Source organism: Bos grunniens, chromosome 4 (assembly GCF_055505025.1).
Source record: "Bos grunniens cultivar Pamir isolate PY7600 chromosome 4, Bosgru_T2T1.0, whole genome shotgun sequence".
NCBI classification, from domain to species: domain Eukaryota; kingdom Metazoa; phylum Chordata; class Mammalia; order Artiodactyla; family Bovidae; genus Bos; species Bos grunniens.
In genome coordinates, this window is record NC_141168.1 from 93,183,371 (window position 1) to 93,210,528 (window position 27,158).

At 36.5% G+C, this 27,158-nt stretch overlaps 1 protein-coding gene and 1 long non-coding RNA gene across 24 annotated transcripts in view; both read right to left on the minus strand.

Moving 5' to 3' along the window:
* HDAC9 (histone deacetylase 9) overlaps positions 1–27,158 on the minus strand; it is a 667,984-nt gene that overhangs the window by 179,388 nt on the left and 461,438 nt on the right. For 14 of the 23 annotated variants that reach the window (XM_086397464.1, XM_086397480.1, XM_086397478.1 and 11 more), the window contains one exon: positions 21,955–22,017. In XM_086397464.1, the coding sequence (XP_086253590.1) occupies positions 21,955–22,017 (63 nt within the window). Of the gene's footprint in view, positions 1–21,954; positions 22,018–22,255; positions 22,716–27,158 lie in introns of those variants that run through there. The other 9 variants (XM_086397483.1, XM_086397481.1, XM_086397469.1 and 6 more) reach the window with 7 other exon arrangements.
* Positions 17,055–18,445, minus strand: LOC147374537 (uncharacterized). Its single transcript, XR_015162871.1, has 2 exons — positions 18,340–18,445; positions 17,055–17,788 (listed from the first exon to the last, which is right to left on the minus strand). It is a non-coding gene; the product is annotated as an uncharacterized LOC147374537 (long non-coding RNA).

The following is a 27,158-nucleotide window of genomic DNA, read 5'->3' on the forward strand; positions in this document are numbered from 1 at the left end:
ACTGCAGCACACCAGGTCTCCCTGTCCATCACCAACTCCCAGAGACTACTCAAAAGTCATGTCCATTGAGTCGGAGATGCTGTCCAACCATCTCATTCTCTGTTGTCCCCTTCTCCCACCTTCAATCCTTCCCAGCATCAGGGTTTTTTCAAATGAGTCAGTTCTTCGCATCAGGTAGCTGAAGTATTGGAGTTTCAGCTTCAGCATCAGTCCTTCCAATGAATATTCAGGACTGATTTCCTTTAGGATGGATTGGCTGGATCTCCCTGCAGTCCAAGGGACTCTCAAGAGTCTTCTCCAGCACCACAGTTCAAAAGCATCAATTCTTCGGCACTCAGTTTTCTTTATAGTCTAACTCTCACATCTACACATGACTACTGGAAAAACCATACCTTTGATTAGATGGACCTTTGTTGGCAATGCTAACCAAAAAAATTCAGAGGTAGCCATACTCATTATCAGAAAAAAATAGACTTCAAGCCAAACATGCTAAAAAGAGAAAAAGAAGGTCATTATTTTAATGATAAAGGAATCAATACATCAAGAAGATAAACCAATCATAAATATTTATGGGCCCAACATCTGAGCATCTAAAAATATAGAGTGAAAACAGACATAAAAGGAGAAATAAACAGCAAGACAATAATAGCTGGAGACTTTAATACCTGACCCCAAACAATGGAAAGATCAGTCAGACAGAGAATCAGAAGGCAATATTCCCAAATTCATTTTTAGAGGCCAGCACTATCTTGACACCAAAACCAGAAAGTACACTACCAAAAATTAAAACTACAGGCAAATCTTCTTATGAATACAGATGCAAATATTCTCAATAAAATACTAGCAAACTCAATTCAGCAGCACATTAAAAGGATCATTCACCATGATTAAATGGGCTCTGTCTCTGGAATGCAAAGATAGGTCAACATATGCAATGTTGATGTATCATACTGACTGAATAGAGAAAGTATTGTGATCATCTCAATAAATGCAAGAAATCACTCAATAAAATCCAACATCCATTTGGATCATAAAAACACTTAAATCAGGCATAGAAGGAACATGTCCAACATAATAAAGGCCATATATGACAAACCCACAGGTAACATCATACTCAAATGATGAAGATTGAATGCTTTTCCTCAATATCAGGAACAAGGAAAGGGTGCCCACTCAAAACTTCCATTCAATACAGTACTGGAAGTCCTACTATATCAGGCAAGAAAAAGAAATAAAAGGTATAAGAATTGATTGGAAAGAAAGAAATAAAACTGTCTTTATTTGCAGATCAAATGATTTTATATAAACTTGAAAGTGAAAGTGAAAGTGAAGTTGCTCAGTTGTGTCCGACTCTTTGCAACCCCAAGGACTATATAGTCCACCAGGCTCCTCCGTCCATGGGATTCTCCAGGCAAGAATACTGGAGTGGGTTGCCATTTCCTTCTCCAGGTAATCTTCCCGACCCAGGGATGGAACCCAGGTCTCCCACACTGCAGGCGGATGCTTTAACCTCTGAGCCACCAGGGAAGCCCCCTTATATAAGCTTAAATTCAACTAAAAAACTGTTAGATCACTAAATTCAGTAAAGCTCCTGGATATAAAATTAATATACAAAAATCACTATCATTTCTAAACACTAATACAAAATTTTTGTTAAAGAATATAAAGAAATTGCTTCAAAAACAATAAAATACTTAGGAATACATTTAACTAAGGAGATAAAAGATGTTTGTGCTGCAACTACAAGACACTGATGAAAGAAACTGTAAAAGACACAAATAAATTGAAAGGCATCCCATATTTATGGTTTGAAATTAGTATTTTTAAAATGTCAATACTACTGAAAACCATCTACAGATTCAATGAAATTTTTATAAAGATGCCAATGGTATTATTTTTACAGAAGTAGAAAAAAAGTCTTAAAGTTTATATGGAACCATGAAAAGCCCTAAATAGCCAAGGAAATCTTGAGAAAGAACAACAGGAGGTATCACACTTCCTGATTTCAAGCTGTAATCTAAGACTACTAACAGTATGGTACCAGTGCTAAAAAACAAAAGGACAAATAAGCCAAGGGAACAGAATTCAGAGGCCAGAAATAAACCCAAGTATACACAGTCAACTAATATTTGACACAGAAGCAAAGAATATACTTGATGATGAAAAGTCTCTCCAATAAATGGTGCTGGTATAATTGGATATTCATATGAAAAGAATGAAAATGTACCTGTATCATATATCATTCACAAAAATTAACTTGAAAAAATTAAAGATTTAAATGTAAGACCTGAATCCATGAAACTCCTGGAAGAAAACATAGGAACAAAGTTCCTTGATATGGGTTTCAGTAATAAGTTTTTGGATATGATACCTAAAGCACAGGCAACAAAATAAACTAGTCAGACTACATAAAACTAAAAAGCTTCTGCACAATGAAAGAAACCATCATAAAAGAGAAAAGACACCTAAAAAAGGAGAAAAAAATGCTTGCAAACTATGTATCTGATAAGGGGTTAGTACTGAAAACATAAAAAAAAACTCAACAGCGTATAACACAAATAACAATAAAAAAAATGGGCAAAGAACATGAACAGACATTTCTCCAAAAGAAATATATGAAAACACAAAAGGTACATGAAAAGATATCCAACATCACTAGTCATTAGGAACTGCAAATTAAAACCACCATGGGACATCACCTCACACCTGGATGGTGACTGTCAAAAGGCAGGCAATAAAAAATGCCAGTGAAGATGTGGAGAAAAGAAAGCCCTCCTGTGCCGCTGTTGGATTACAAATTACAGAATACAGTGCAGAACAGCTTCAAAAAATTATAAATAGAACAACCACATATCCAACAATTCCACTTCTGGGAATACACTCAAAGGTAATGAAAACACTAACTCAAAAATGTATCAGCACCCTCATATTCAGAACAGCCTTATTTACAATGGACCAGACATGAAAACAACCTAAGTGTCCACAGACAATGAACAGACAAAAAAGTTGTATATACATACACTATAAAATATTATCCAGCTATTAAAAAAACAAGACAACTCTACAATTTGCAAGACCTTGATGGCATTACTTTTACGTGGAATTTGTAAAAACTCATAGAAAAAGAGATCAGACCTGACATTACCAGAGATGGTGGTGGCAACAGGGCGGGTGGGGGTGGTGAGGAGGCAGGGCGTGTTCTGGCAGGGGAGGAGGGAAATGCAGGAAGGTAGTCAAAAGGTACAAATTTCAGTTATACGTAAGTATTGGGGGTGTAATGTTCAACAAGATAACTTCAGCTACCACTGCTATTGTATACACAAGAACGTTCTGAAGAGAGTAAACCCTAAGGGTTCTCATCACAGTGAGAAAAAAAATGGTTTCTTTTGTTCTTTTTTCTTTTCTTTTTTGGTATCTATATGAGAAGATGAATATTAGCTGAAACTACTGTGGTAGCCATGTCACAATATACGTAAAATCAAACTGTCCTGCTATATGTCTTATACAGTGATGTCTATCAATTATTTCTCAATAAGACTAGGAAAATATAATTTCCTCATTGATCTTCTTAGTCACTACTCAGCAGCTACTATTTGATGAGACCTCAGGACAGTGTTGGGATTCCCTGGTGGCTCAGATGGTAAAGCGTCTGCCTGCAATGCGGGAGACCCAGGTTCGATCCCCAGGTCGGGAAGATCCACTGGAGAAGAAATGGCAACCCATTCCAGTACTCTTGCCTAGAAAATTACATGGATGGAGGAGCCTGGTGGGCTACAGTCCATGGGGTCACAAAGAGTCAGACACAACTGAGCAACTTCACTCACTCACTCACTCAGGACAGTGTTGTTATCTTTCTTCCTTGACTGCATTATCATCTTTCTATTTCACTCAACAGTACTCTTAAATCTGAATTTTTTATTTAATCTTAATTATCTTTTGAAAATTGATGAGCTATATAAACATTGACTACTACTCTCATCTAACTTACTTAACTAAAATTCTTCCCATATCTTCATAAAATTACTTCTTGATGTGCGTTCTCAGTCGCTTCAGTCATATCCGACTCTTTGTGACCCTATTGACTGTAGCCCAGGCTCCTCTGTCCATGGGATCCTTCAGACAAGAATACTAGAGTGAGTTGCCATGCTTCAAGAGATCTTACAGACCCAGGAATCAAATCTGCATCTCCCGAGTCTCCTGCATTGCACACAAATTCTTTATCCACCAAGCCACCTGGGAAGCCCAAAATTAGTTTTCGTCTCTCCATAAAATGCAAGACCCCTGATGCTGGGAAAGACTGAAGCAAAAGAAGAAGGGGGCAGCAGAGGATGAGACAGTTAGATAGCATCACCAACTTATGGACACGAACCAGAGCAAACTGCTGGAGATAGTGAAAGACAGGGGAGAATGGCGTGCTATAAATCTGTAGGGTTGCAAAGAGTGGAATGGGACTTAGCAACTGAACAACAATACACATTATAGAATACACTGGCTTTACAAAAGTTTAAGTAGTAACCTGTTCAATAAGACAGGATAACAACAGTATTATAAAAATAGATAACTGAATATAATATTATTTGACAATAATTTTTAGTTAAATATATTAATTGTTCCCAAGCCATTTAATTAATAGTTTGTCCTATGACACTGATCTGTGATGCAAACTCTGCCATACACCAAGATATTAAAAAATAGTTCGGTATTCTAATTGTAGAACTTAGTATGTCAAATTTTCTGATAGATCCTGTTGGGATTTTATCTGAATTTGTATACTAACATTCAAAAAACAGAAGCAATTGATATCAGGCCATCGGAAGCAGGGGGACTAATGGCTGTTGGAAATGAAGACTATGAAACGGCAACTGTTACTAACTACAAAATAACATGCAGTTTACTTACTATATAATACCATTAAGTACATTTGACTTCTTGAATTAGAGATGGTCTACTTTTAAAAGAAAGTTAGCTGTTTTAAAAATAGATTTATGCATGAATTTTGGAATAAGTAATTTTTAAAAGTAGTCTTCCTATTCATGGCACAGAATGATTCAATTTTTTTTCTGGTTTTCTTGTATACCCTCAATAATTTTATCAATTTCTCCATAAAAGTTTCAGCTGGTATTTACAAATGCTATCATTTTATTACATTTGTACTTGGTTATTTCTGGTATACAGCAATCTTTTCAATTTCTATGTTGTACTGAGCAATCTAAACTAAGCTGTTTATTAGTTCAATTAGTTTCTTTTCCTTTAAAAATCTGCAAATCTTGTTGAATGCTTATGTTTTACCACATCAACTAGGACCTCCAAAGACAAAGTTCCTAAAATCAAAGAGAATGTGTTTTAATTTTACCATAAATACAAAGTCTCAGGTAGGGTTTTGGTTTATAATACTTGTTTTTTCCTTCTGTTCTTAGTTTAAGAGTTTCTATCCAGAAAAGGTATTGAATTTTATTGATTTTTTTTTTTGCATCTAGTGAAATGATCATATTAATTTTTCCTTTAGTCTGTTAACAGGTGACATTCACTGATAGATTTTTTTTTTCCTTTAAACATTCTGGTGAAATTATTTCTCCGTAAAAGAAAATTCAAATGACTAAAACATATGAAAACCATTCAGCTCCACCAGAAATAAGCGAAATTCACACAAAAAAGTAATGTTGTGCCATTTTTCATCTCTCAGTTTGGCATAAATATCTAAAATCTGACAATATTCAGTGATGGCAGGCATGTGGGGAAAATGGTTCTCACATATATGATTCGTGAAACATAAGGATAATCTCTACCACATTTTGGTTCAGTACCCAAGGAACATGACCAGAGTAAATAATGAAACAGAAAGATGTCCTCTCCCTTGTCTAGAAAGCAATTTAATATATTTTGTGAAAGTGATAGTGTTAGTGGCTTGGTCACGACCGACTCTGAGACCCCATGGACTGTAGCTGGCCAGGCTCCTCTGCCCATGGAGTTCTCCAGGCAAGAATACTGGAGTGGGTTGCCATTTCTTTCTCCAAGGGATCTGCCTGTCCCAGGAATCAAACCCAGGTCTCCTGCATTACAGGCAGACTCGGAGCCACCAGGGAAGCCCTATATATATTTTATAGTCATCTAAAAATGAACTCATACAAGGTTTTCTAGAATTATATTCATATTCAGATTTAGGACTATCTTGCTAAAAAATTTTTAAAAAAGAATCATTAATGTTTCCAGGTTAATGATGTGGGGTAATTTCCATTTAATTATCGGGATAATGAATAGCAAGAGTTGACTCTTGATTAAAATCCGAAGGAAGTGATTTTAAACTCAGGGCATTGTTTTTATTATGTTTAATCATCAGTTGCCTGAGACTGTTTACATTATTTTCCTTCTTTAAATATAAAAGTTGGGTTAAATTCATACCAAGATAATTTTTTTAAATTTTATTCATCTTCAGAAAACCAATGAGTGCTTTCAATTAATTGTGTTTATAGCTTTAAAATTATATTCCTTTGGAAATTTGCTTGAACTAATCCTTATTTTTTGACAATGGTTAATATAATAATAAGGAAACTTCTAAATCTAAGGTCAACTAACCTTGATTTGTTCTATCTCAATATGATTATTACAGAACTTACACACTTAACCTGGATTCATAAAGATGAGAAAACATAATAGGCAGCATTTGCAAAATAACTGAAAGAACACAGATATCCATTTATTCTCTGTGATCTACTAAGCTAAGTTCAACAGCTATGTTAAAATTTTGTTTTATTATCCAGTTCCTTTTTGGCTCATACTTATATTTTTAACTAACTCAATTAATTTTCCAAGCCTTAATACCTTTAATTTATCCTAACTTGTGCTGAGTTTAAGTCTAAACCAGAGCAAAAAGACTACCAGAAAAAATTATGTGTCTTTTCCCTACATATGTTAAATCTATTCTCTTCATCATTTCTCTCCCACTTAGATATATATATATATGTGTATATATATATATATATATATATATATATATATTTATTTCATTCTTTTCCTTGAATAGCTCTGTACAAGGATTGATTCATTCCTTCCATCTGTTTTTCCTTAATATCTCACTCTGTGAATTCCCTGTTCTGACATTTTACTTCAGATAATTTTTAAACTACTGTACCTCTGGTATTCAAAATCTGATCAATAAAATATCTACCAAAAGAAAAATCTTCTTTCATTGCCACCTTCTCAAAGAATATAGCCAATTAAATAACTCCTGAAGAAATGAACATGAGTTCTAAGTGGCTCCAAGGTATAGAATTGTTTCAATCAATATTATTGTTAACCAAAAAAATCCATTCATTTTTGTCCTTTATCTAAGAAAACTGTCTATATAACAAGTATCACAAAGAGAAAAGCAGAATTAAATGTGAAGTGGTATTTGAATAATATAAAAGTACACCTGTAATCATTTGTACAACTACATTTTTTCTTACCCTGAGATAAAAAATGTGCATTTATATTCAGGCAGTCTTAAATTAGCTATTTCACAAAACATTTTGAATGTAGACCTATATCTTACAAAATTTCTATTGATTACTCATTGAAAGACCAACTCCAAATAAAAATACTCCAAAATTTGCTTTGTTGAGGATAAATGAAACATTTAAAGGTTCATATACATATTACAAAGCACTGGACATCATTCTTGACTTACATTCTACAATGAATAGTCTAAATTTTTGAGTCATAGGTTCTAACATCCTCAAAAGTCTGTATTTTTCAATTAACAAATAACTGTAGATTTATTTTCTACATAAAAGAAGGAAAGATTTCAAAAAAATCTAAAAACAAACGTGTACAATATCACTGTACTCTTTATTCACTCATTCATTCATTTAAAAATAGCTTCAGGAATCAATTATGTGCTAGGCACTGCAGGGAATAAAAATAGAAATAAAACATGATCCTTTTCCTCTTGGAGCATATAAATAATTGGAGGGATGGGGACATATATACATAAATAACCACAGTATAAGACAGAAAATGGGAATGTTATAAGGGAGTATAATAAAGGATTATTGAGGATGGAGAGAAGAGAGTGGATGGAAGAGAGGTTAATATCATGACTGAGGAGGTACTTCAGGAGACTGGGGAAAACTTAAGAGATACAAAGACATTTGAACTGGATTTTGTAAGAATTAGAATTTCTCTAGTGATTACTTGTTGGAATAAAGCAGAAGTGTATTTCAGAAAAAGGAAAGAGCTGATTAAATATATAAATAATAACATAAATAAATCTAGCTTAAAAATACAGCTATCGAGTACTCAATAAATACTGATTGAATAAGACAATCCTTGTGGGGGCAAAAAAGAAGGTAACTGTTAACTATTTTTCTCAAGCTACACTGTGAATCCCACAAAACATCTTGGCCAGAAGTCTGGCTTAGTCCCAGTCTTCTTGAGGCTAAGGGAAAAACTGTAGCTGACAGTCTTCCCCTGGCTCCTAACCTACTGGCTAATAAAGGCTTCCCCATCCCTTCCACAAGGCATAAGTCAGTGGAGTTTAAAATAGCCTCAGAACACTTCCTGCTCTATTCTAATTGTGCTTTCATTCCATTTGACTTAGACCAACTGGAATGTTGAGGGAAAACCCCATGAGGCATCAAGCATGTGAGATAATGTGTCAGTCCCTCAAAAATGTTTGTGCATTCTACTATGTGTATCCATCACTGTTCCCTACTCAGGAAAGAGCAGAACATGAGGAGAAAACAGCTCCTAGCACACTGCTGTTTCTTCTTTTTTTTTAATAGATCTATTACCTCCATGAAGTACTTCTTTGCTCATCTAGTGCAACCACTTGGCACAAATCTAGTCACTGGTCAACATGAGGAAGATTATGTATCCTAAACATTTTGTTTGGAAGTGACAGTTCTACAGCCACCACCCAACAAGATTTGACCCATGATTTCCCTAAATTAAGTACCCAGCACACTGTAGATGCTCAATAAACACTGTGGTTTATACCATAATTTATACCCCCTTTAAAAGGTGTGCAATATTGTGTTCATGAGAAAACCTTCTCAGACTTCTCTTCTTCAGCCTATGGGCACATACTGTTCCCTTCATTTTGGCCCCCAGGAAAGAGAAAGCATTCACTTCTCTAGGTTCCCACTGCTGGAGTAAGATGTTTCAGTACAGTTGAGCCAAGAGTTTGAATAGGGTCAAAGACAAATCTTCAGGAAAGAGCAAAGGTAAGGAGCTCTACAAGGTCTTTAATTTCTAGACAACAGCATTAATCCTAGAAGAGCTCAGCGGATTCCAGAGTCTCTCTTTGGAAAATAGAGACAGTCATAGTCAACAGTCTTCCCTGGGCTTTCTCATCCACATGCTGATAAAAGTTCCCTCATTCCTCATACAAGGCAGAGGTAAGTGGAAACTAAAATAGCTCTGTAACACTTTCTGCTCTTTTCTAACTGTTTTTATTCTATTTGACTTAGCCCAAATGCAATGTTGATGGAAAACCTACTTTCATTGGGAAGATTTTCTTCATATTTTAGCATCCTCAAAAGGCTTTATTTGATTACCATAGTTAGTATGGCCCCTGGAACCAGTCACTTTCCATCCCATTTTTCCATTTTGTTTTCCCTTAGTTCTTATTACTATCTAAAGTAGCCTTATCATCCATCATGCATCCTTCAATTGAACAATCAAGTCCACATGTGTTTCCTTGTCCTGTTTCAGAGTTAGCTCCTCTATCCCTAGAACAATACCTGGCTTCATGGATGACTCTCAAATATTTTTGAGTGAAAAGATGAGCAGATGAATGACTATTTCACCTCAGCTTTCAAAGCTTCAAGCAATTACATCACCCTCCCCAAACCTTCAACCTGCTAATTAAGACTGGTTGGGATGTAACTGGTTCCTATAATTGCTTCTACTTACACCCTCTGAATTTATTTATTACATCTTGGCTTCTTTGAGAATACAGTTGAATTGCTGTGTGTTTCCTGTTTTTGTCCATCATTCTGCAAATTCTTAGTGGGCAGTGGATTCCTTATATTGAGTACAAGCACAAAAATATTTATCTTTTAAAAAGATAATATGTTTTTTTAGTAAATAATAACAAAATTATGAATATTCTGACTGAGCTCTAAGTTACCTATTCCAAAGCATTTTGACTAAGGTGCAATAGGAACTGTATTAACATACCACCTCCACATTTTCATCATCTAAAAATGAGTTAATAGGAAATACAAAATACAAATTTAACAGATTAAAATCACAATTCTAATTTTAAAGCAAAATATTGATTGCTAAATTCTGAATTAAGTACACAGTTTAAATAAGCTAAGTGAACAGTTCTCATATGTGAAATTGCATGTTTTATTATACATGAAATTTGTTTGGTTCATCAAGAGTTAGTTATACCAAAACAACTAGCAGAGACGTGTATCTACACTTTTAATATACTAAGAATTTTATCTCATCTGTTTAAAATCAGCAACTTACATTAATACATCATACCCTATTATAATCTTTTATAGCTATATTTTATATACTGCTGCAATAAAGCCAAAAGCACAGACCTATTTTAAAGGCATGGTAACATATTATTAAGAATCATTTATGATGTATATTCACCTATTTTTCCCCACCTTATAAGCAACCTGTATAGCCACTGTACTTATAACATTCAGTTGTCTCTCAGAAACCATTTCTAAACCCAATATTCATAGGATTTTAAAATAATCTATCTCCAGTATCTACTGGTGAAATTTAATAGAATTTAGGCTTATTAGCTTTAAAAGGTTGTAACAGTCTTCTTAATAACAGAGTCATTCTTGCAAGCAAAAAAAGTTTGTTTGCGTATATGTATAAAATGCCATTTTCACTGTAAGGGTCAACAGCGAGCCCTGTTTATGAGCCATATTAACACCAGAGAGCTTAGCAATGTCTGTTTCTAAAAATAAACCCCGTGTGTCTCATGTTGTCATCATCAACCAGAGTCTTCTGTGCTCGGTGACAGAAAGCATCAAGGCTGCCTGTTTGCCTTTCCATAAGCATTATACATCACTATCCAAAGGCCTCCCCTTTCTGTCAGAGTAGGAGAGATAAAAAGAATTCTGCAATCACCCTAAACACACATTTAAACATTATTGCCCCTTAAGCAGACAGTTATCATGTTGTTTTGGCAGCAGGAAGGAATCTGTGGTTTCACTTGAATGTTATTCTTCTTTATTTAAACTACTAGAAATAACCCAAAAATGACAGAATGCTCTTTCTATAAATAATCATTCCAGTGTAGAGTTATATTAGGAGGTAACTCAGATGGCATGATAACGCCTAACAAGCTAATCTTAGACCTGCAATGCCATAAGATAGAAATACGGAAGCTAAGAATAACTGACCCAAAGGAGTCAGCCTGCTAAAGAGAGCCACAGACATGTGGGCATCTGCAGATTTTAATGCATTTAATGATCTTCTGAAAGCTTCTTTCTCTCATGAAGGCAATAAATTATGTTGGTTAATAACATGAAAATCAATAATGCCTTTACAATGTAGTGATTCCTAAAAATGGCTTGAGATTCTCAGAGTGAAGAGAATTATAAAATTCAGTGGATGGAAACCCAAGAGTTGAGTCTTGAATAACTGGATTAGCATAATTGGTGAATTTTATGAATAAGCTACCTATAGAACATACAATATTCATCCAGTGAAATAAAATTTAAGTCAAGATTAAAAAAAATACAATTTTCACCCAAAATGCCCAAACTGGACCCAAATTGAACCAATATATATTCAAAACAGGCAGAATCTAATTCTGTTAGTTAGATCATCCCTTGGCTCAAACATCTGACACTGCATCAGGACTTCAGTAGAGATGCAAATTTTATTAACCTCTCCTTGCCCCTATTTCCACGTAAAAACCAGGATGGCTATAATTCAAATACTTCAGTTGAAAGAAACTTGAGCCCCATGGTGTGGACATTTAAAAAAAAAAAAAACTTCCTCCAGCTAAAATACATTAATAATCGTGTTCTTTTGAAGTGGTATAACCCTTAACACTTAAGGTTTGTGAGATGTTACTGTTACTATGGGCACTGGAAATCATAAGCCAAGTACACTGGGATAACTGGTTCTGTCCATGGTGTCTGCTCATTACCCCATGTAGCATCAATCTCAAGGAATACTGGAGGTTGCCTTAAGTTGGTCTCAGCCCTAGATCTTGTTGCTGCTGCTGCTGCTGCTAAGTCACTTCAGTCATGTCCGACTCTGTGCGACCCCATAGACGGCAGCCCACCAGGCTCCCCCATCCCTGGGATTCTCCAGGCAAGAACACTGGAGGGGTTGCCATTTCCTTCTCCAATGCATGAAAGTGAAAAGTGAAAGTGAAGTGGTTCAGTCATGTCTGACTCTTAGTGACCCCATGGGCTGCAGCCCACCAGGCTCCTCTGCCCATGGGATTTTCCAGGCAAGAGTACTGCAGTGGGTTGCCACTGCCTTCTCCAAGATCTTGTTCAGATCAGATCAGTCGCTCATCGTGTCTGACTCTTTGCGACCCCATGAATCACAGCACGTCAGGCCTCCCTGTCCATCACCAACTTCCGGAGTTCACCCAGACTCACGTCCATCGAGTCAGTGATGCCATCCAGCCATCTCATCCTCTGTCGTCCCCTTCTCCTCCTGCCCCCAATCCCTCCCAGCATCAGAGTCTTTTCCAATGAATCAACTCTTCGCATGAGGTGGCCAAAGTAATGGAGTTTCAGCTTCAGCATCATTCCTTCCAAAGAAATCCCAGGGTTGATCTGCTTCAGAATGGACTGGTTGGATCTCCTTGCAGTCCAAGGGACTCTCAACAGTCTTCTCCAACACCACGGTTCAAAAGCATCAATTCTTCAGTGCTCAGCCTTCTTCACAGTCCAACTCTCACATCCATATGTGACCACAGGAAAAACCATAGCCTTGACTAGACGAACCTTTGTTGGCAAAGTAATGTCTCTGCTTTTGCCTATGCTATCTAGGTTGGTCATAACTTTCCTTCCAAGGAGTAAGTGTCTTTTAATTTCATGGCTGCAGTCACCATCTGTAGTGATTTTGGAGCCCAGAAAAATAAAGTCTGAGAGATCTTGTTAACTTACTCCAATTTAATTATCGAGCTCTGGGGTTGTGAAGTAAGGCCCTTTCAGAAAGTATTTCTACAAAGTTGCATATGTGTGCTGTAAACTTCTCAGGACCAAGAGGAGTATCTAGATGTGTGTTTGTAAGTATAGCTGATTCCACATCTTTAGCACCAAACAGATATGAAAACCATTCTACCATGCTAAATATTTTCCTCTTTGAGACAAAGTGGCAGGGACATGGTAAACAAGAACAAGTTCATAGCTGACTTTGTCAGCTCCTAGCCATGATGACCATCAGTAAATTTCTCCGAAACAATGTTCTCATCAGTAAAATATGCTGCAACTATTGTATCCCTCCTCAAGCTGTGGAGAGGATTAAATGGTAAAATAACCCCTGGTATAGAAAAAGCTCTGAAACATTAGCTTATTATATCAATAATAAGAATGACAGTGATTAAAAAAAACAAACAAACAAGATGAGCATATAGAGGTCCAATCACTGACCTTCTAATCTGAGACTAAACAACTAGATTCGAGTAGAATGGGGCAGAAAGAAACAATAAAGATGCTGACAGTGATAATATTTATTACTAATAAAAAATGAGTAGCTCCTGATGTAAAATCACAGACTCAAAATACATACTTGAATTCTCTCCATAAGCAGATTCAAAAACCAACATCACAAATACAACTTAAATCGAGTTCAATTCATGAAGAGCTTTTCTAGCTCACCCTATGTGGGGTTCCCTGAAAACTTTCTGGGTGAACATGCTTCTACAATAGCAAGAACTCCCAGGCCACAGGGTAATTTAATGGAGATGCAGAGAAATTTTCCCGGGTTTTTTTTTTTTTTTTTTTTTTCCTGTTGTTGTTTTGTTTGGTTTGTTTTTAATTTCAAATTTTGAAAAAAAACATGACAGTATCATATTTTAACTGAGCTTGGAAATGCCATGCCTTAGCCACCCACCAAAACTTACATTGAATAATTGAAAATGACATTCACATGGCTACAGCTGTGTCAATGCTGAATATAATTTACAAACTGAACCTTTCAAATACAAGTGGTAGAGGAAGAAGGGGAAGACATGAGGGGAAGACACAAGAAAGTGAAGTTCTGGGGTATTTCCAGACTTATCAACATGCAAAGAATTTAATCATAAGTATATGACTAATTACACTTTGTGGTTTGGTAAATTTCCTTCTCCCTTAAATGTAGTTTTCATTGGATTTAATTATTGGATATTTTTAAAACACCATATATAAAAGGCCCATCACTTATTTTTACTATGGAAAATTTAACATGGATATAAGGAATGGAACTGATATTTTTATAAAACGTAAGACTGACTTAGTTTTGTATTCATCAAGCACTGAACATAAAGTTCTCTGATAACACTTAAAAGTACACATAGTTTAGTATTGTTAAAAAAAATTGTTTTAATTACATTTGTTTTGTGCAACTGACTTAGTGGAAGAAGAATGGAATTAGTGGGAACAAGGTATTTTCTTGTCCTTTCATATCCCAATTGTCTATCTCCCAAGATCAGAACTGCCCATTGTAAGGGCGTTTCACATCCCAAGCTAATATCCGCTAGTACAGCAACTTCCTTTTAAGAACTGGATAGACCACAATACTGACACACTGTTTTGAAACACATGCCAAAATATCTTTGAATTTCATCTAAAGAAGGCTTGTTTTAAAAGTCATTCCATGGACTTTTACAGCAATTAAATTGTTTTCAAAGTATTCTAATTCAGGAAAAAAAAATGTTAAAACGAAGTTACCATCCCAGATTGTTAAAATTGTTCATTACTCTGAAAATGTAATGACTATAGCAACATACTGGCAAAGAAATTGCTTTCTGAATATTTTAAAGAAAATCCTCCCTTAATGTACTGAAAAAGTTTACACATTCTTTAAAAATTTCTTGCAATACTTTCTGTATCTCTCAAAGCCAACAATAAATGAGTATTTTACTCAAATTTCCAATGAAAGCTTTAATGCACCAGTCCATAATGTTGATTTTCCTCCTTCCCAAAAAAGAAAAAATGACGACTTGCAGCCTAAAGGGACCCAGTCTTCTTCCACAATTACTTCAGTCTCTTTAGTATTAGGGACTCCTAACAACAGAGAGTACTAAGTAAGAATTTCTATTCTATAATAGTAAAAAAAAAAAAAAAAAGATCAGTGTTTAAATGGATGTATAGCTTCATGAAAATGTAGTAACACAATTCAATGGAAAGAGAAATTACACAGTCCACTTCCTTCACTTATTTGTATTTTGAGAAATTACAAACTAAAGAAAATTACAAAGAAGAAAATTCCAACCACCAACCAACACCGTAGCAGCAAATGGAGTCCAGCTAACATCATCCATTCTGCTTACCCTTTCTTCGTTCTTCTGGAAGTCAGAGTATTAGTTGCAGGCTCCACCTTCCCTGGCTCAGTCATGGTCTGAAGGAGCTATCATAGTGGTCTCAATCTTCTTTTCAACGACTTACTAATATAAGGGCAGGTGATGTTCTTTTGGTCAGTGAGTTATTAAAGAAAACTTGCTAGAGAGCTTCTCAGAAAAACTTCCTTCCTTAAGAAAACATCTAAGGAGGCAAAGTTTTCTCATCTATGTCTCTGGAATTTATTGTGTATGTAGACAATGTCTGGAATTGCTACAATCAACTTTAGACTACTGGAGGAAAGAGACTTATGATGATACCAACTCTAAGACCAGCAGTACTGGTAGAACTATGAAGAACCTGACTGCCATTGATATGACTGATTACCGAGCTATTTTACTAAATGATAAATTATCTTGTCACTGTTACTTCAAATTGGATTTTCTGTTACTTGCAGTAGAAGACTAACCAAGCTTCTGTATCTAATACTTACAGTTAATCAGTGTTAGTATTTCGGCATAGTAGCTTCATGTGTGAGCGTGCAAGAAACACTTTAGAAAATATGGGCATTTTATAAAAATTCATGCAAGGCAAAAATCATGACAATGAAAACAGAAGTCCCCCTACCACCACCATGCACAATTTCTTCCTGATTTTCTTCTATTTATATATTAATTATTCTGGGAGATAGATAAAATAAACTTTTATGAGATATCACCAGTCATTTTTATTTAAAAAAATAAATTCAAATGAATTTAATAATGAAAAACTGCATTTGAAAAGACAATAAACATACTAAATGCTTCCTTTCTATATGAGGTACTATTTCCAAAAGATATGTCTAAGATTAAATGAAAAAACTATTTAAAAGAAATCAGTGTTTGGAGTCTCTTTTTTTTAAACCATGTGTTTCTATTTTAAACAGCAGGGAGTCTGTCCCTGCTCAGAAAGGAGCCAATATTAGTGCTTTCACACATCCCCACATCTCACCTCTCCCCAATGCCTCACATTGATGAGAGCTTTAGGAATATTTTTACATTGCCCTACTTCATAAAATTTGCTTTTCGTCCTACAATCACAGTCTCACATTTGTTTAAAAGGATTCAATTTTTGCCCCATTAACCTAACTATGCTTTCTCCTCCTCTTCTGACTACATTTCACTTTTGGCTTTTGTTTAAAGTTCTTTTTTTTCCCCCTATTGTGTGGGCTTCCCCGTCAAGCCATCTGGGTCGTGGTTGAAGATGTCTAACTTGCCTACATACTTTCTCTATACTTTAACAACATCTCCCTGGAGTGGAACATTAGGTTGCACTTCTTTTACAGCTTCTGAGCTTTTCCTCCATTATCTTCTGGCATGGAGTGCTGGGTAAATTTGATAAGCCTTGAGTTTCACACATTCTCTCCCCACCCCCTCTCTCTTCTATTGCAGATCTTTGCTTTACTTGCCTGAACCCCTGAAGAATTATTTAGCATTTGAAATTCAATAGCCCAGTTAGGATATGACTCTGTGCTGAGCACTTGCAGCAAATTTTCCTAAAAGATGAGAATTCTTCCAATATGCAGATTTCTTTCTTTTTTCCCCCTTGTCAGTGAAATAATCTTTATTTTTAGAAAATAATCTTCTGTTTCAATGTTTTAGAATATCAACTTCAGGACATAATAACTCTTATGGTACACTGTCTTATTACTGATTTCTCTCCAATTGCTTTAATCCATTTTCCTTTTTCAGTCCCTCTGATTGTCTCCAGCCTTTCCTCTTAGTTGGTAAAAATTTTCACTGGTATCTATTCTGTTTCCTGCTATTTCTAATGAATATTTTTGTTCTATAATTATCATGCTTTTTTTCATTCTAAATTTGTTTTCCTAGACTTAAAATATCCTTTTTCATCCCATATTATTGGTTTAGCATCTTATCTTTGAGCTTCTGCTTTATGGAATTTATGTTCTTACTAAGGTGCTCTACTTGCAGGAATAAATTATTACATAATTTCATGGTCTCAGTGAAGTTGATGTTTTTTTCTTAGTAGGATCTATCATATTAGTTTTCGGGGAAGAATATTTCACTGCAAAAAGCTATGGGTCTTTTTGTTTCCAACTGACAGTGTTGCTCTGAAGTCTTCATTTCTCTGGAGAGGGAGCATTTGTTCACCTTCCTCCATCTCACCAGTTTCTCTTCCAGAATCCTTCATACTATTCCTCAGTCACACGAAAAAAACACCAGCAGCACCAAAAGCTGAGGATATCCACTCAGTTTGCTTCTCTCCAGTTATGGGAATGTTAGTGAGAATTTTCAGGAAGCTGTCAACTTGTCAGTAAAATTCTAAGGAAGAAGAGAATTCAGGCCCTGTTAAGTCTCTCAGTTCTGATCAAAGATCCCTGCTTCCATTTTTCCTTTGACTGCCAGTTTCTGAGATATGTTGCATTAGGTCAAATCATTTTCTTTGCCCAGTTAATGCTAAGTGTTGTGTATGGGGGGTGGGGGTAGACAGTTTACACTATTTTAGGATTACTTCATTATTAGTCATTGGTGGGACATAATATAGTACATTTTCAAATTTCTCATCTCAAAAATCAGCTTTTTAAATTCAGAGTTTTGGCTTATCATAGTCTTCTGAGGGATTTATTGAATTTCCTTACTTAAAGGACACAACAACAATTATGCCACCTGTGTTACCCACAGAAAAATATAATACTCATTCTCGTCCCCATTCTCAATGGGCCTACTCATAACCAGCTTTTTGCTTATCAAATATTTCAATTGATAACAACCTTGTAAGTAAAGATAACCTGAGTTAGAGGATGGGAAAAATAGTGATTATGGGGAATGCCAGAAGTGATTCTTGACATGACAGGGGCATTTCACAGACTTACATTTTCATAATTAGATTCTGCTTTCCAAGTAGACATAAATGACTACTGAATCTTAAATGTTCATTTTCCCTCGATAATACACACCAAGGAGATGAAAGGATTCTGAAAGGGGGAAGAGACATTTTCCTTAAAAGAAATTCAGAATTTAGATTTCAATGTTTTTCTTTTGTACCCTAAAATAAGAATACATAGTGAAAACAGGAGTTTTCCTTATTGTAAATGTGTTTTACAATGATGCTGTACAAACTCTAGGAAATTCTTTCATAATAATCATTCCAATATCATCTGGATGGCTCTGCTGTCCAACATATTAAGCAACAAGCCTGGCAATAGGGCATCACCTCGTATTCTGCCAGCCACTGCTCAGTGACCTGAGTCAGTGCTTGTACATGCTTCAGCTTCTGCCACTTATCACTTACATTGGCCCACACAGCCACAAAAGTGGAGACTGACCTGGCAAGATGTGTCACTCATACCGAACTGCAAGATTCAATATTATAAAACATTTTTAGTAAAAAAAAAAAAGAAAAGAAAAAAACACTAGCAGACTACATTGTAGAACCTAATTCTACCTTAGATGTTTAGCGTGGCTGGGTCAGAATTAGGAAAAAACGGAACCATAAAAAGCACTTGTAATTCAATAGTGTATAAAGAGCTCTGAAGTACAGTCATCGATATTAATGCATAGTATCCAACATAACTAGAAAAACAAATAGGAACTGTAAAGCAATGACTAACAAGAAAACACAGCTTTTCAAACAACTAATCTCAAGAAATCTGCTGGGATTTCACTGTTAATTCCACAACTTCTTTGCCTTTGAATATTATGTAATAAAACATTTCATAGCATACAGACACACATGCGCGCAAGCTACTCTGATTAAAAGTCACCATTTGCTCAAGGAGAGAATTTAATTCTTATCAGACCAGGAAAACAAAACCAAACCCTGATTTGTAAGGTAACTAAGGAAAATTTATCAAAATAAAAAGTCATTCACCCATGTGATGTACAATCTATAGCTTATCTGGCTCATTCGGCGAGATAGATCTTGGTACTGAAGAACCAGAAACCCAAGCTCATTCACTAAAAGTATTAATAAAAAATAGTGAGAACACACGTTAACAACATGTTACCTTTGACCTTCACAGGAATGCCAAGAGGTAAGCAGGAGGACATCTTTATTCTTTAGTTTACAAGTGAGTAAACCAGTTTCACAATTTAGCAGCAGAGCTCTGGCTAGAACACAGAGCTCTCAGCTCCTAGAATAGTATTCCTTCCACCTTGCACTGCTACAGTGTATCTTTTTTTCTTTCAGATCCAAAAACTCCATCAATTTCTAACCCTTTCAGTCACATCTATGCCACTGGTCCAAAGAGGAACAAGATTTGTAGCTAAATGTAAACAAAAACACCCCTAATGTAGCAATTAAAAGGCAAGCCCTACCAATATGGGTCACCAGCATCACTATCACTTCCCCTTTCCCCTGTATCAGTGATAACCAAAGTTTGCTGCATATTAGAATTACTCAGGATTTAAAAAACCCCAGTGTCCAGGCTGTTTCTCATACCATTTAAATAGAAACACTAAGAGGCAGACCCCCAGACACCAGCATTTTGTAAAATACTCTTAGTGACACCACCTTTGAGAGTCACTGCCTCAGCAGCACACAAGACTAGGGGAATTAAACTTAAGGGCATATAATAATATGCTAATAAACAAAACCAAAAGTTACAGGACATGGTAGGAAGAACGCAAATGTCTTCATGTTTCAAATTTAAAAATAAAGAGAACTTTGAGTTTCCTTATGTATACCAGACAGGTTTGGGAGTGTTTGTCAATTGACATCACGTTTCATTTATTGGTGCTTACATGTTGCTTCCTGTAAAACTGACAACAGCACAGACAGTCTCAAGCGGGTCCCTGCTTGAAAATACTGTTGCTTTGTATAAAAAAAATCATGAAATGTCAGGAAAATGACAATCTCAACTGAAAATGGAGTAAATTTGTGTGTAATTATCAGATACTGAGAAAAAGTGAAGTTTGCAAACACCTGTAGCAAGGTTCGGTGCTACCAGACAGTCTCTGCTTGAAAGGCACAGCTTGTTTTCTACCATATGAAAGAAATAGTAAACTTGTAACACAGAGATAAGGACTAAAAGGACAAAGTGTAGTACTGAACAGACATCTAAAATAGCAATTTAAATAGAGCTGGTAGATATTTACAAATAAAATGCTAAGTGACCAGTTCCATCAGAGACATACAGGCTGAGCCCTCCCCATGCTTCTGTCGGCTTTGCAGGAGCAAAGGTAATAAACTATACTGACATTCTGGTATGTTTGCTTTCAATAAGCAGGCACCACGAATAATGTAAGTCCTGTCACTTAAGTGTGAACATACCAAAATGACCCAAAATTGATATTTTACTCTGGAACAGAAGGATCCTAAAATCATTCCAAATAACCGAGCTTCAAAGAGAACTTGCTTCAAACACAGATACAGAGATGAGAAGGCGTTCAATGCTAAAACAGATATGAAGCCAACCTGTGGAATCTTTCTTTCCCATCTAGTTCTACCAAGTAAACGCTGCTTTATGCCACATTCTTAATATGGAAATCTAGGTGGTGATCTATAATTATGATTAAGCCCACACAGAAACACAGAAGATGTGAGGGAGAACTTTAAGCCAATTTAGACTGAAGCATTCGAAAGAGAACCAAGACAAAAAGTCCCTCAGGCTTTCAGAACTAGCTAGGGATAAATATGAAAAGCAACAATTACAAGTACCCATGTACCGTGCTATTGCCCTGAGAGTCTGCGCTTTTAACAAACAGAAACTGATAAAGCTGACAAGCTTCATCTCCCATCAGCTCAGCTTCTTGAAGGCACAAGCATATACAACAGAGAAACTAGAAATCGGAGTCTGTTTCTGCTATTCTTTAAAATGTTGCACCTGCACACAACACCTTTATATGTGTGTTATGCCACTGCATCTGCCTGACAATGCTAGACTCCCCAAAAGCTTTGAAGACGATTAAAATAACCATCTGCTAATAATAATTTTATTTCATCCTTAAGAAGTTTCATTTCGGGCTGAGGGGAAAAAAAAGCCAAATTAAAACTACCTTCACAACTCTTGTAGCAAACACATTTCAAAAGGTAGGTCTATAAATAGATGTGATTCTGTAGGCACACTGTAAATATAAAATCATCTGGCTAGAGACGGCTGCAAGGGAAACTGTAGCCCCAATATGAACTTACCTGATTTTTAAAGTCCCACTAGAACACACATACAGTCAGTAAACATCTCCTCTTTCTAGTTGCACGGTCAGTCAGTTGCAAAACACCCCCAACTACATTTTACTTAACTCAGTCCCATCCTTCATCAGAAGCTTGGCGATTTCATTCAGAAGCAGCCTGTCCCTGAGCACACTGAATATGCAAGGAAACAGCAATGGAAGGGATCTAAGTTAAACCTTCCAGATGCACCAAGAAAATAGCAACATCAACACCAAAAAGCAGCAAACCCTTAAGAGAGGCGCTTCCCTGAGCTGCATTTCCCAAGTCAGCCCCCTTTTCACACAGAAAACGGCTCAGTGATGAAGAAAGATCTTACCTGAGCTGATCATACTGTGCATTCTCTGCTGAGCCAAGAGCTGCTCTCGTCCAGCCACCCCATCTGAAGAAAAACACGAGTCAGTCTCGTAAATTGTCTGCAGCATATTCCAATCACTCTTACTTCAGCTACATGAAAGATTCATCGCTGCTCAGTGCACGGGCCCCAGGAGCTACCCTGGCTGGTCCTCCCTCCTCCCCAAGGAAAAGCGGCAGAGGATCAACTTCAACAATGATTTCCTTTCTGTTCAGAAGGACACGCACTTTTCAGAAGACCTGAACACTTTTCCTAGGTTACCAACCTGTGTACAAAGCAGAAAGGACCCAGTGGATGCTAGGGCTCTCTGGAGTTTAGGCTATCCCGGAAACTAAAAGCAGGTGGGAACTAGGAGTGTGCTTCAGGGTTATTGCTTTGTCAGAGTAAGTAGAAAAATACTAACTCTACCCACGAGAAAAAGAAACCAATTAAACCTGGCTTATAGTTCCTCAGGCTGCTAGAGTTTCCTTGTAGGAACCGTCAGTCAGTCCTGCCAGTGGCTTCAGCCGGTGCCCTTCTGCTATCTGTGTGTGTGTCTCTTCCTCCTCTCTGGTCTCTCTCAGCTCAAGTTGGCTAAAGCTAGTGATAATCCATTTGCATATGAATCAACAACAGCATGGCCCACAGGCACAGAAATAGAACAATGGTCGGCCTGAGCCAAAAATAGGTCAAGCATGGCCGAGTGATTGGAGCCTGCATTAATGCATTTAAAAATACCCCAGCAAACCCAGCTGTCCAGCCTCTATCTTTCAAACCATAATTCTCTATTGCAGGGCCTTAAAAGCCATTAACTCTTTCCTCCCTTCAAGCTTGCTTTACACACTGTGTTTCCATACTGGCGATTTCCTTCCAAAGAAAGGAAGGGGGGGGTGGGGATCAAGAATCATAATTCTAAGAGGGCAAATGCACATACATTTCATTTCATTTTATTTTTGTAGTATGTGTTTTTGGAAGAGAGAGGAGAGAAGTGCAGAGCTCTGTATTGGTTCTAAAATAATACTGGAAGCTTTTGCTCATAATGTGGTTTCTGCCTCACCCACGCACAGCAATCCTGGTGTTCTATTTTTGTTGCCTGTTTCTCTGGCTACACTGCAGTTGGCTGTAGCACTAGAAGCTTTTCTGCCTTCTAGTTTCAAGACTGACAGGAGATTTAGTAGAGGTAGTTTCAGAAAACAAGCACATCCCAGCAAAAAATGTTTATGAAGGACTGGCTTGATTTTTTTACTTGCTGTTTAATATAAGGCAACTGTCCGCTTCACAAATCTTAATGCAATCTTAGTACCACCTATTATATCCTATTCAGTTTCTATTATATCTAAATTTTTAAAAATGTGTGTATATATGAATATATATGTGAGTGTGTGTGTAGATACACACACACTCACATATATACACAACTTAGACCTAAAAATGTTCCATTTCAGCCTTTCAGGCTAAATTCAATTCACCTGCAAAAAGAAAAGAACATGTTGGTACTTTTCTAATGGATGGTGCAGAACTACTGCATGTAAGCACCTGTGGTTCAATAAATATATACAGTCCCCAGCTCTGATGTTCAGCATTCATCTCTACACTGATTGCCTGAAATACAGACCTCACTTTTCTGTAGAAATAGTATTTATAATAGTTGATATATTCCCAGACCAACACATATTGTGGAACTCACCTATAAAGTAAATAAGCTACAGAATTTAGTACTAAAAGTTCTATAGTTTCTGGTGTATCCTTACAACATATTTTCTATGTGAGGAATAAATTCTACATCATAAATTGACTTGCTGGCTTCAGGCAAATTCCAAGGGCAAATCCCAAAGTGAAAATCCAATGGTCTAGGAGATAGTCTCCTTTTTCTAAATTAAATCGGCAAGAAAAATAAAATTCCTAAGGCACTGGTAGCAGCACAGAAAGAAAGGGAAACAGGAGAGTGTTTCACGGTTCCCAGGACAATCAGATGAAGGAGGAATGTTCATCAACCAGAGTGTGAGGCAGAAGAAAAAGAACAAGGAGACAAAGTTTTGGTGAAAAGGAGGAAGCATTTTAAGTCAATGGGCAGGTTAAATAGTCACTGTTAAAAAATGGCACTAAATTTTCCTTCTCTCATATATTAACTTCTACTTATTGCACAATTCCCAGGTGGCGACAGTGGTAAAGAACCAACCTGCCAGTGCAGGAGACTTAAGAGACCTGGGTTTGATCTCTGGGTCATGAAGATCCCCTGGAGGAGAGCATGGCAACCCACTCCAATATTCTTATCTGGAGAATCCCATAGACAGAGGAGCCTGGTGGGCTACAGTTCATGGGGTCGCAAAGAGTCGGACATGGCTGAAGCGACTTAGCACACACACATTGCACAATTATATTTGAACAGATAAATTACAAGATTTTTTTAAAGAGTTAGTCCAAATTACATTTGACTTAAGCAAAACAAGAAAACCTTATGCTCCTGTCAATGGGAAAAACTATTTAATTTCATCTGCTATTATAAGTAAACCTTCACTCTATTAAGACATTGGTGCTTAAAATTCCAGAAATGGAAATTTTGTGGATCTGGCAACTTAGAGATTATATAACCAATCACAGCATTTTAGACCTGGGAGGACATCTATAATGATGTCCAAACTCTCTGTCCCACAGGATGCCAGGGTACCTGGGAGCTGACTCATAGTGTTCTCCAGAAGAGGTTCTTCCCTGAACCAGAGCAGCCTAATTTTCATCTTCTTACTTTGAATAATGATTTCTTTTGAATAATGACTTCTTGTGTTAAAACAAAAATTAAGGAAAAAAGTATGGTGTATGGTGACAAGATGGTAACTAGACTTATCATCACTATCATTCTGTAATGAATGGCAATATCTCAAAACATTATGCTGTGCGCCAGGAACTAACACAGTGTTATAGGTCAGTCATACTCTGAAGACAAACTCATTAAAAATAATCAGATTTGTGATTACCAGAGTAGAAGGGTAAGGGGAAAGGAATTGGATGAAGGTGGTCAAAGGTACGAACTTCTAGTTATAAGATAAAGAATACGGATGTAATGTACAACATAATCATTATATTACATAACACATAATTAATTAATATATGATTAATATAATTAACACTGTTGTCTATTATTTAAAAAGTTGTGAAGAGAGTAAATTCCAAGAGTTCTCATCACAAGAAAAAAATGTTTTTATTTTCATTTTATCTTCTATCTATAGTACATGATATATCAGATGGATACTCACTAAACTTCTTGTGGTAATCATTAATGCTGTATGTAAGTCAAGACATTATGCCCTACACCTTAAACATAGAGTGCTGTATGGCAATTATATCTCAGTAAAACTTGAAGGACAAAAAAAATAATTGATCTAGTAGGAATGGTCTCCCTAATTTACACATGAAGAAAGTAAAGAAACATTTTAGGGTTATGAAGGATGCAAAAAGCATTCATTAATGGAGTTCTGACAAAAGAGACTTGCTTAGTTTCTAACAGGTAGTCTAGCCTAGCAGGACCAGCATTCACGTTCTCAAGCCTGCCATTTCATCCCTTATAATGCAAATAAGTATCTGAGACATTCGGAATAAACTTTAATATTATATACTTATGAAAAATAGAATCATTCAATTGTCTCAGTGATTTTAAACAGAATACATAAAATTAGTGATAAACATACAAGAGAGATGACAAAAATTCTAGTACAGGGACTTCCCTGGAGGCCCAGTGCTTAAGAATCCACACTCCCAGTGCAGAGCACCTGGGTTTAACCCTTGGTCAGGGAACTAGATCCCACGTGCCGCAACTCAGACCTGGTGCAGCCAAATAAATACATAAATATATTTTTTTAAAACACATACTTTCTCTTTAAAAAAATCCTAGTACAGAATTTCCCTGACTAACGTTGTGGTTACTTCCCAATAAACCCCTTCATGAAAAATATCATTAAGTCAAAATGTGTTTAATGTACACTTAACCCACCAAACATCATAGCTTATCCTAGCCTACTTTAAACAGGCTCAGAACACTTATGGAAATCTACAGTTGGACAAAAGCATCTAATACAAAGCATATTTTACATGGAGCATTGAATATCTTGTGTAATTGACTGAATACTGTGCTGAAAGTGAAAACTAAATGTTGTCAAGCATATTGGTTATTTACCCAGTGGTCACTGTGGCTGACTAGGAACTGTGGCTCACGGCTGCTGCCCAGCATCTTCAGAAAATATCAAAAGGCCTATCGCTAGCACAGAAAAGATCAAAACGCAAACTATGGTTTCTACTAAATGCTTATCTTTTTCACACTGTAGTAAAGTTGAAAACTGGTAAATGGAACTGAAACCATGCATAGTGATTAGTCAAATCTATTTCACCTGCCTGGACTAATCAAGGTTGTTTTAATATTTGCATGTCCTCCAAGAGCACATGGCCTAAATAGTAAAATGTTTGCCCAAGAAGTTTTCCAAAAACCTGGAGTCAGCTGCATATAATTTGAGCTGAGTTGGTTAAGACTGGGTAGGACCACGGACTCTTCAAATGGGCATGCCCAGTGTTCACAAAGTGACCTTCTGAACGTGTAGGAGCCTGTAGCTTAGTTGCACCTGCACCTAAAGATAATCATTGCACCTTTTTCCAATAACCTCTCCCCAGGCTTCCCAAGCTCCCCATGCCTCAGATGCCCCTGCTTTTCTTATTCTTTATCCCATCAATAACCCTAGCCCTTGGTCTGTGAGATTTGTTCTTTTGTCTTCTCACTGGGCTGCCTTTCCAATAAGTCCTCTCTCTGCTGAAAATCTCCAGGGGCTCAGCGTTTTGGCTTGCTGTGTGTCAGCAGGATGAACCTGGTTCGGTAACTGAACCACTGACCCTGGGGACCATCTGTATTGACATAATATAAATCTCTTGTCGTTTTACATTTACATTATTCCCTCAAACTATGATTTACAGAAATATTCACCAAGCTTTTATAGTCATACAAAATAAAATAAGTGAAACTCAAAAGAGTAATTATCCATTCTCAGAGGTCCCCAGATACGGCAATCCACATAGAATGGTACAAATAATGGATCTTCTTCACTCTGATCAAGTTATATAATTTCAGGTTTATTTATATTTCATCCATGCATTCTTTCAGCATGTTTTGTCGTTAGCAGACTTGTCTTTCAACTCTTGATAGTGAAAAC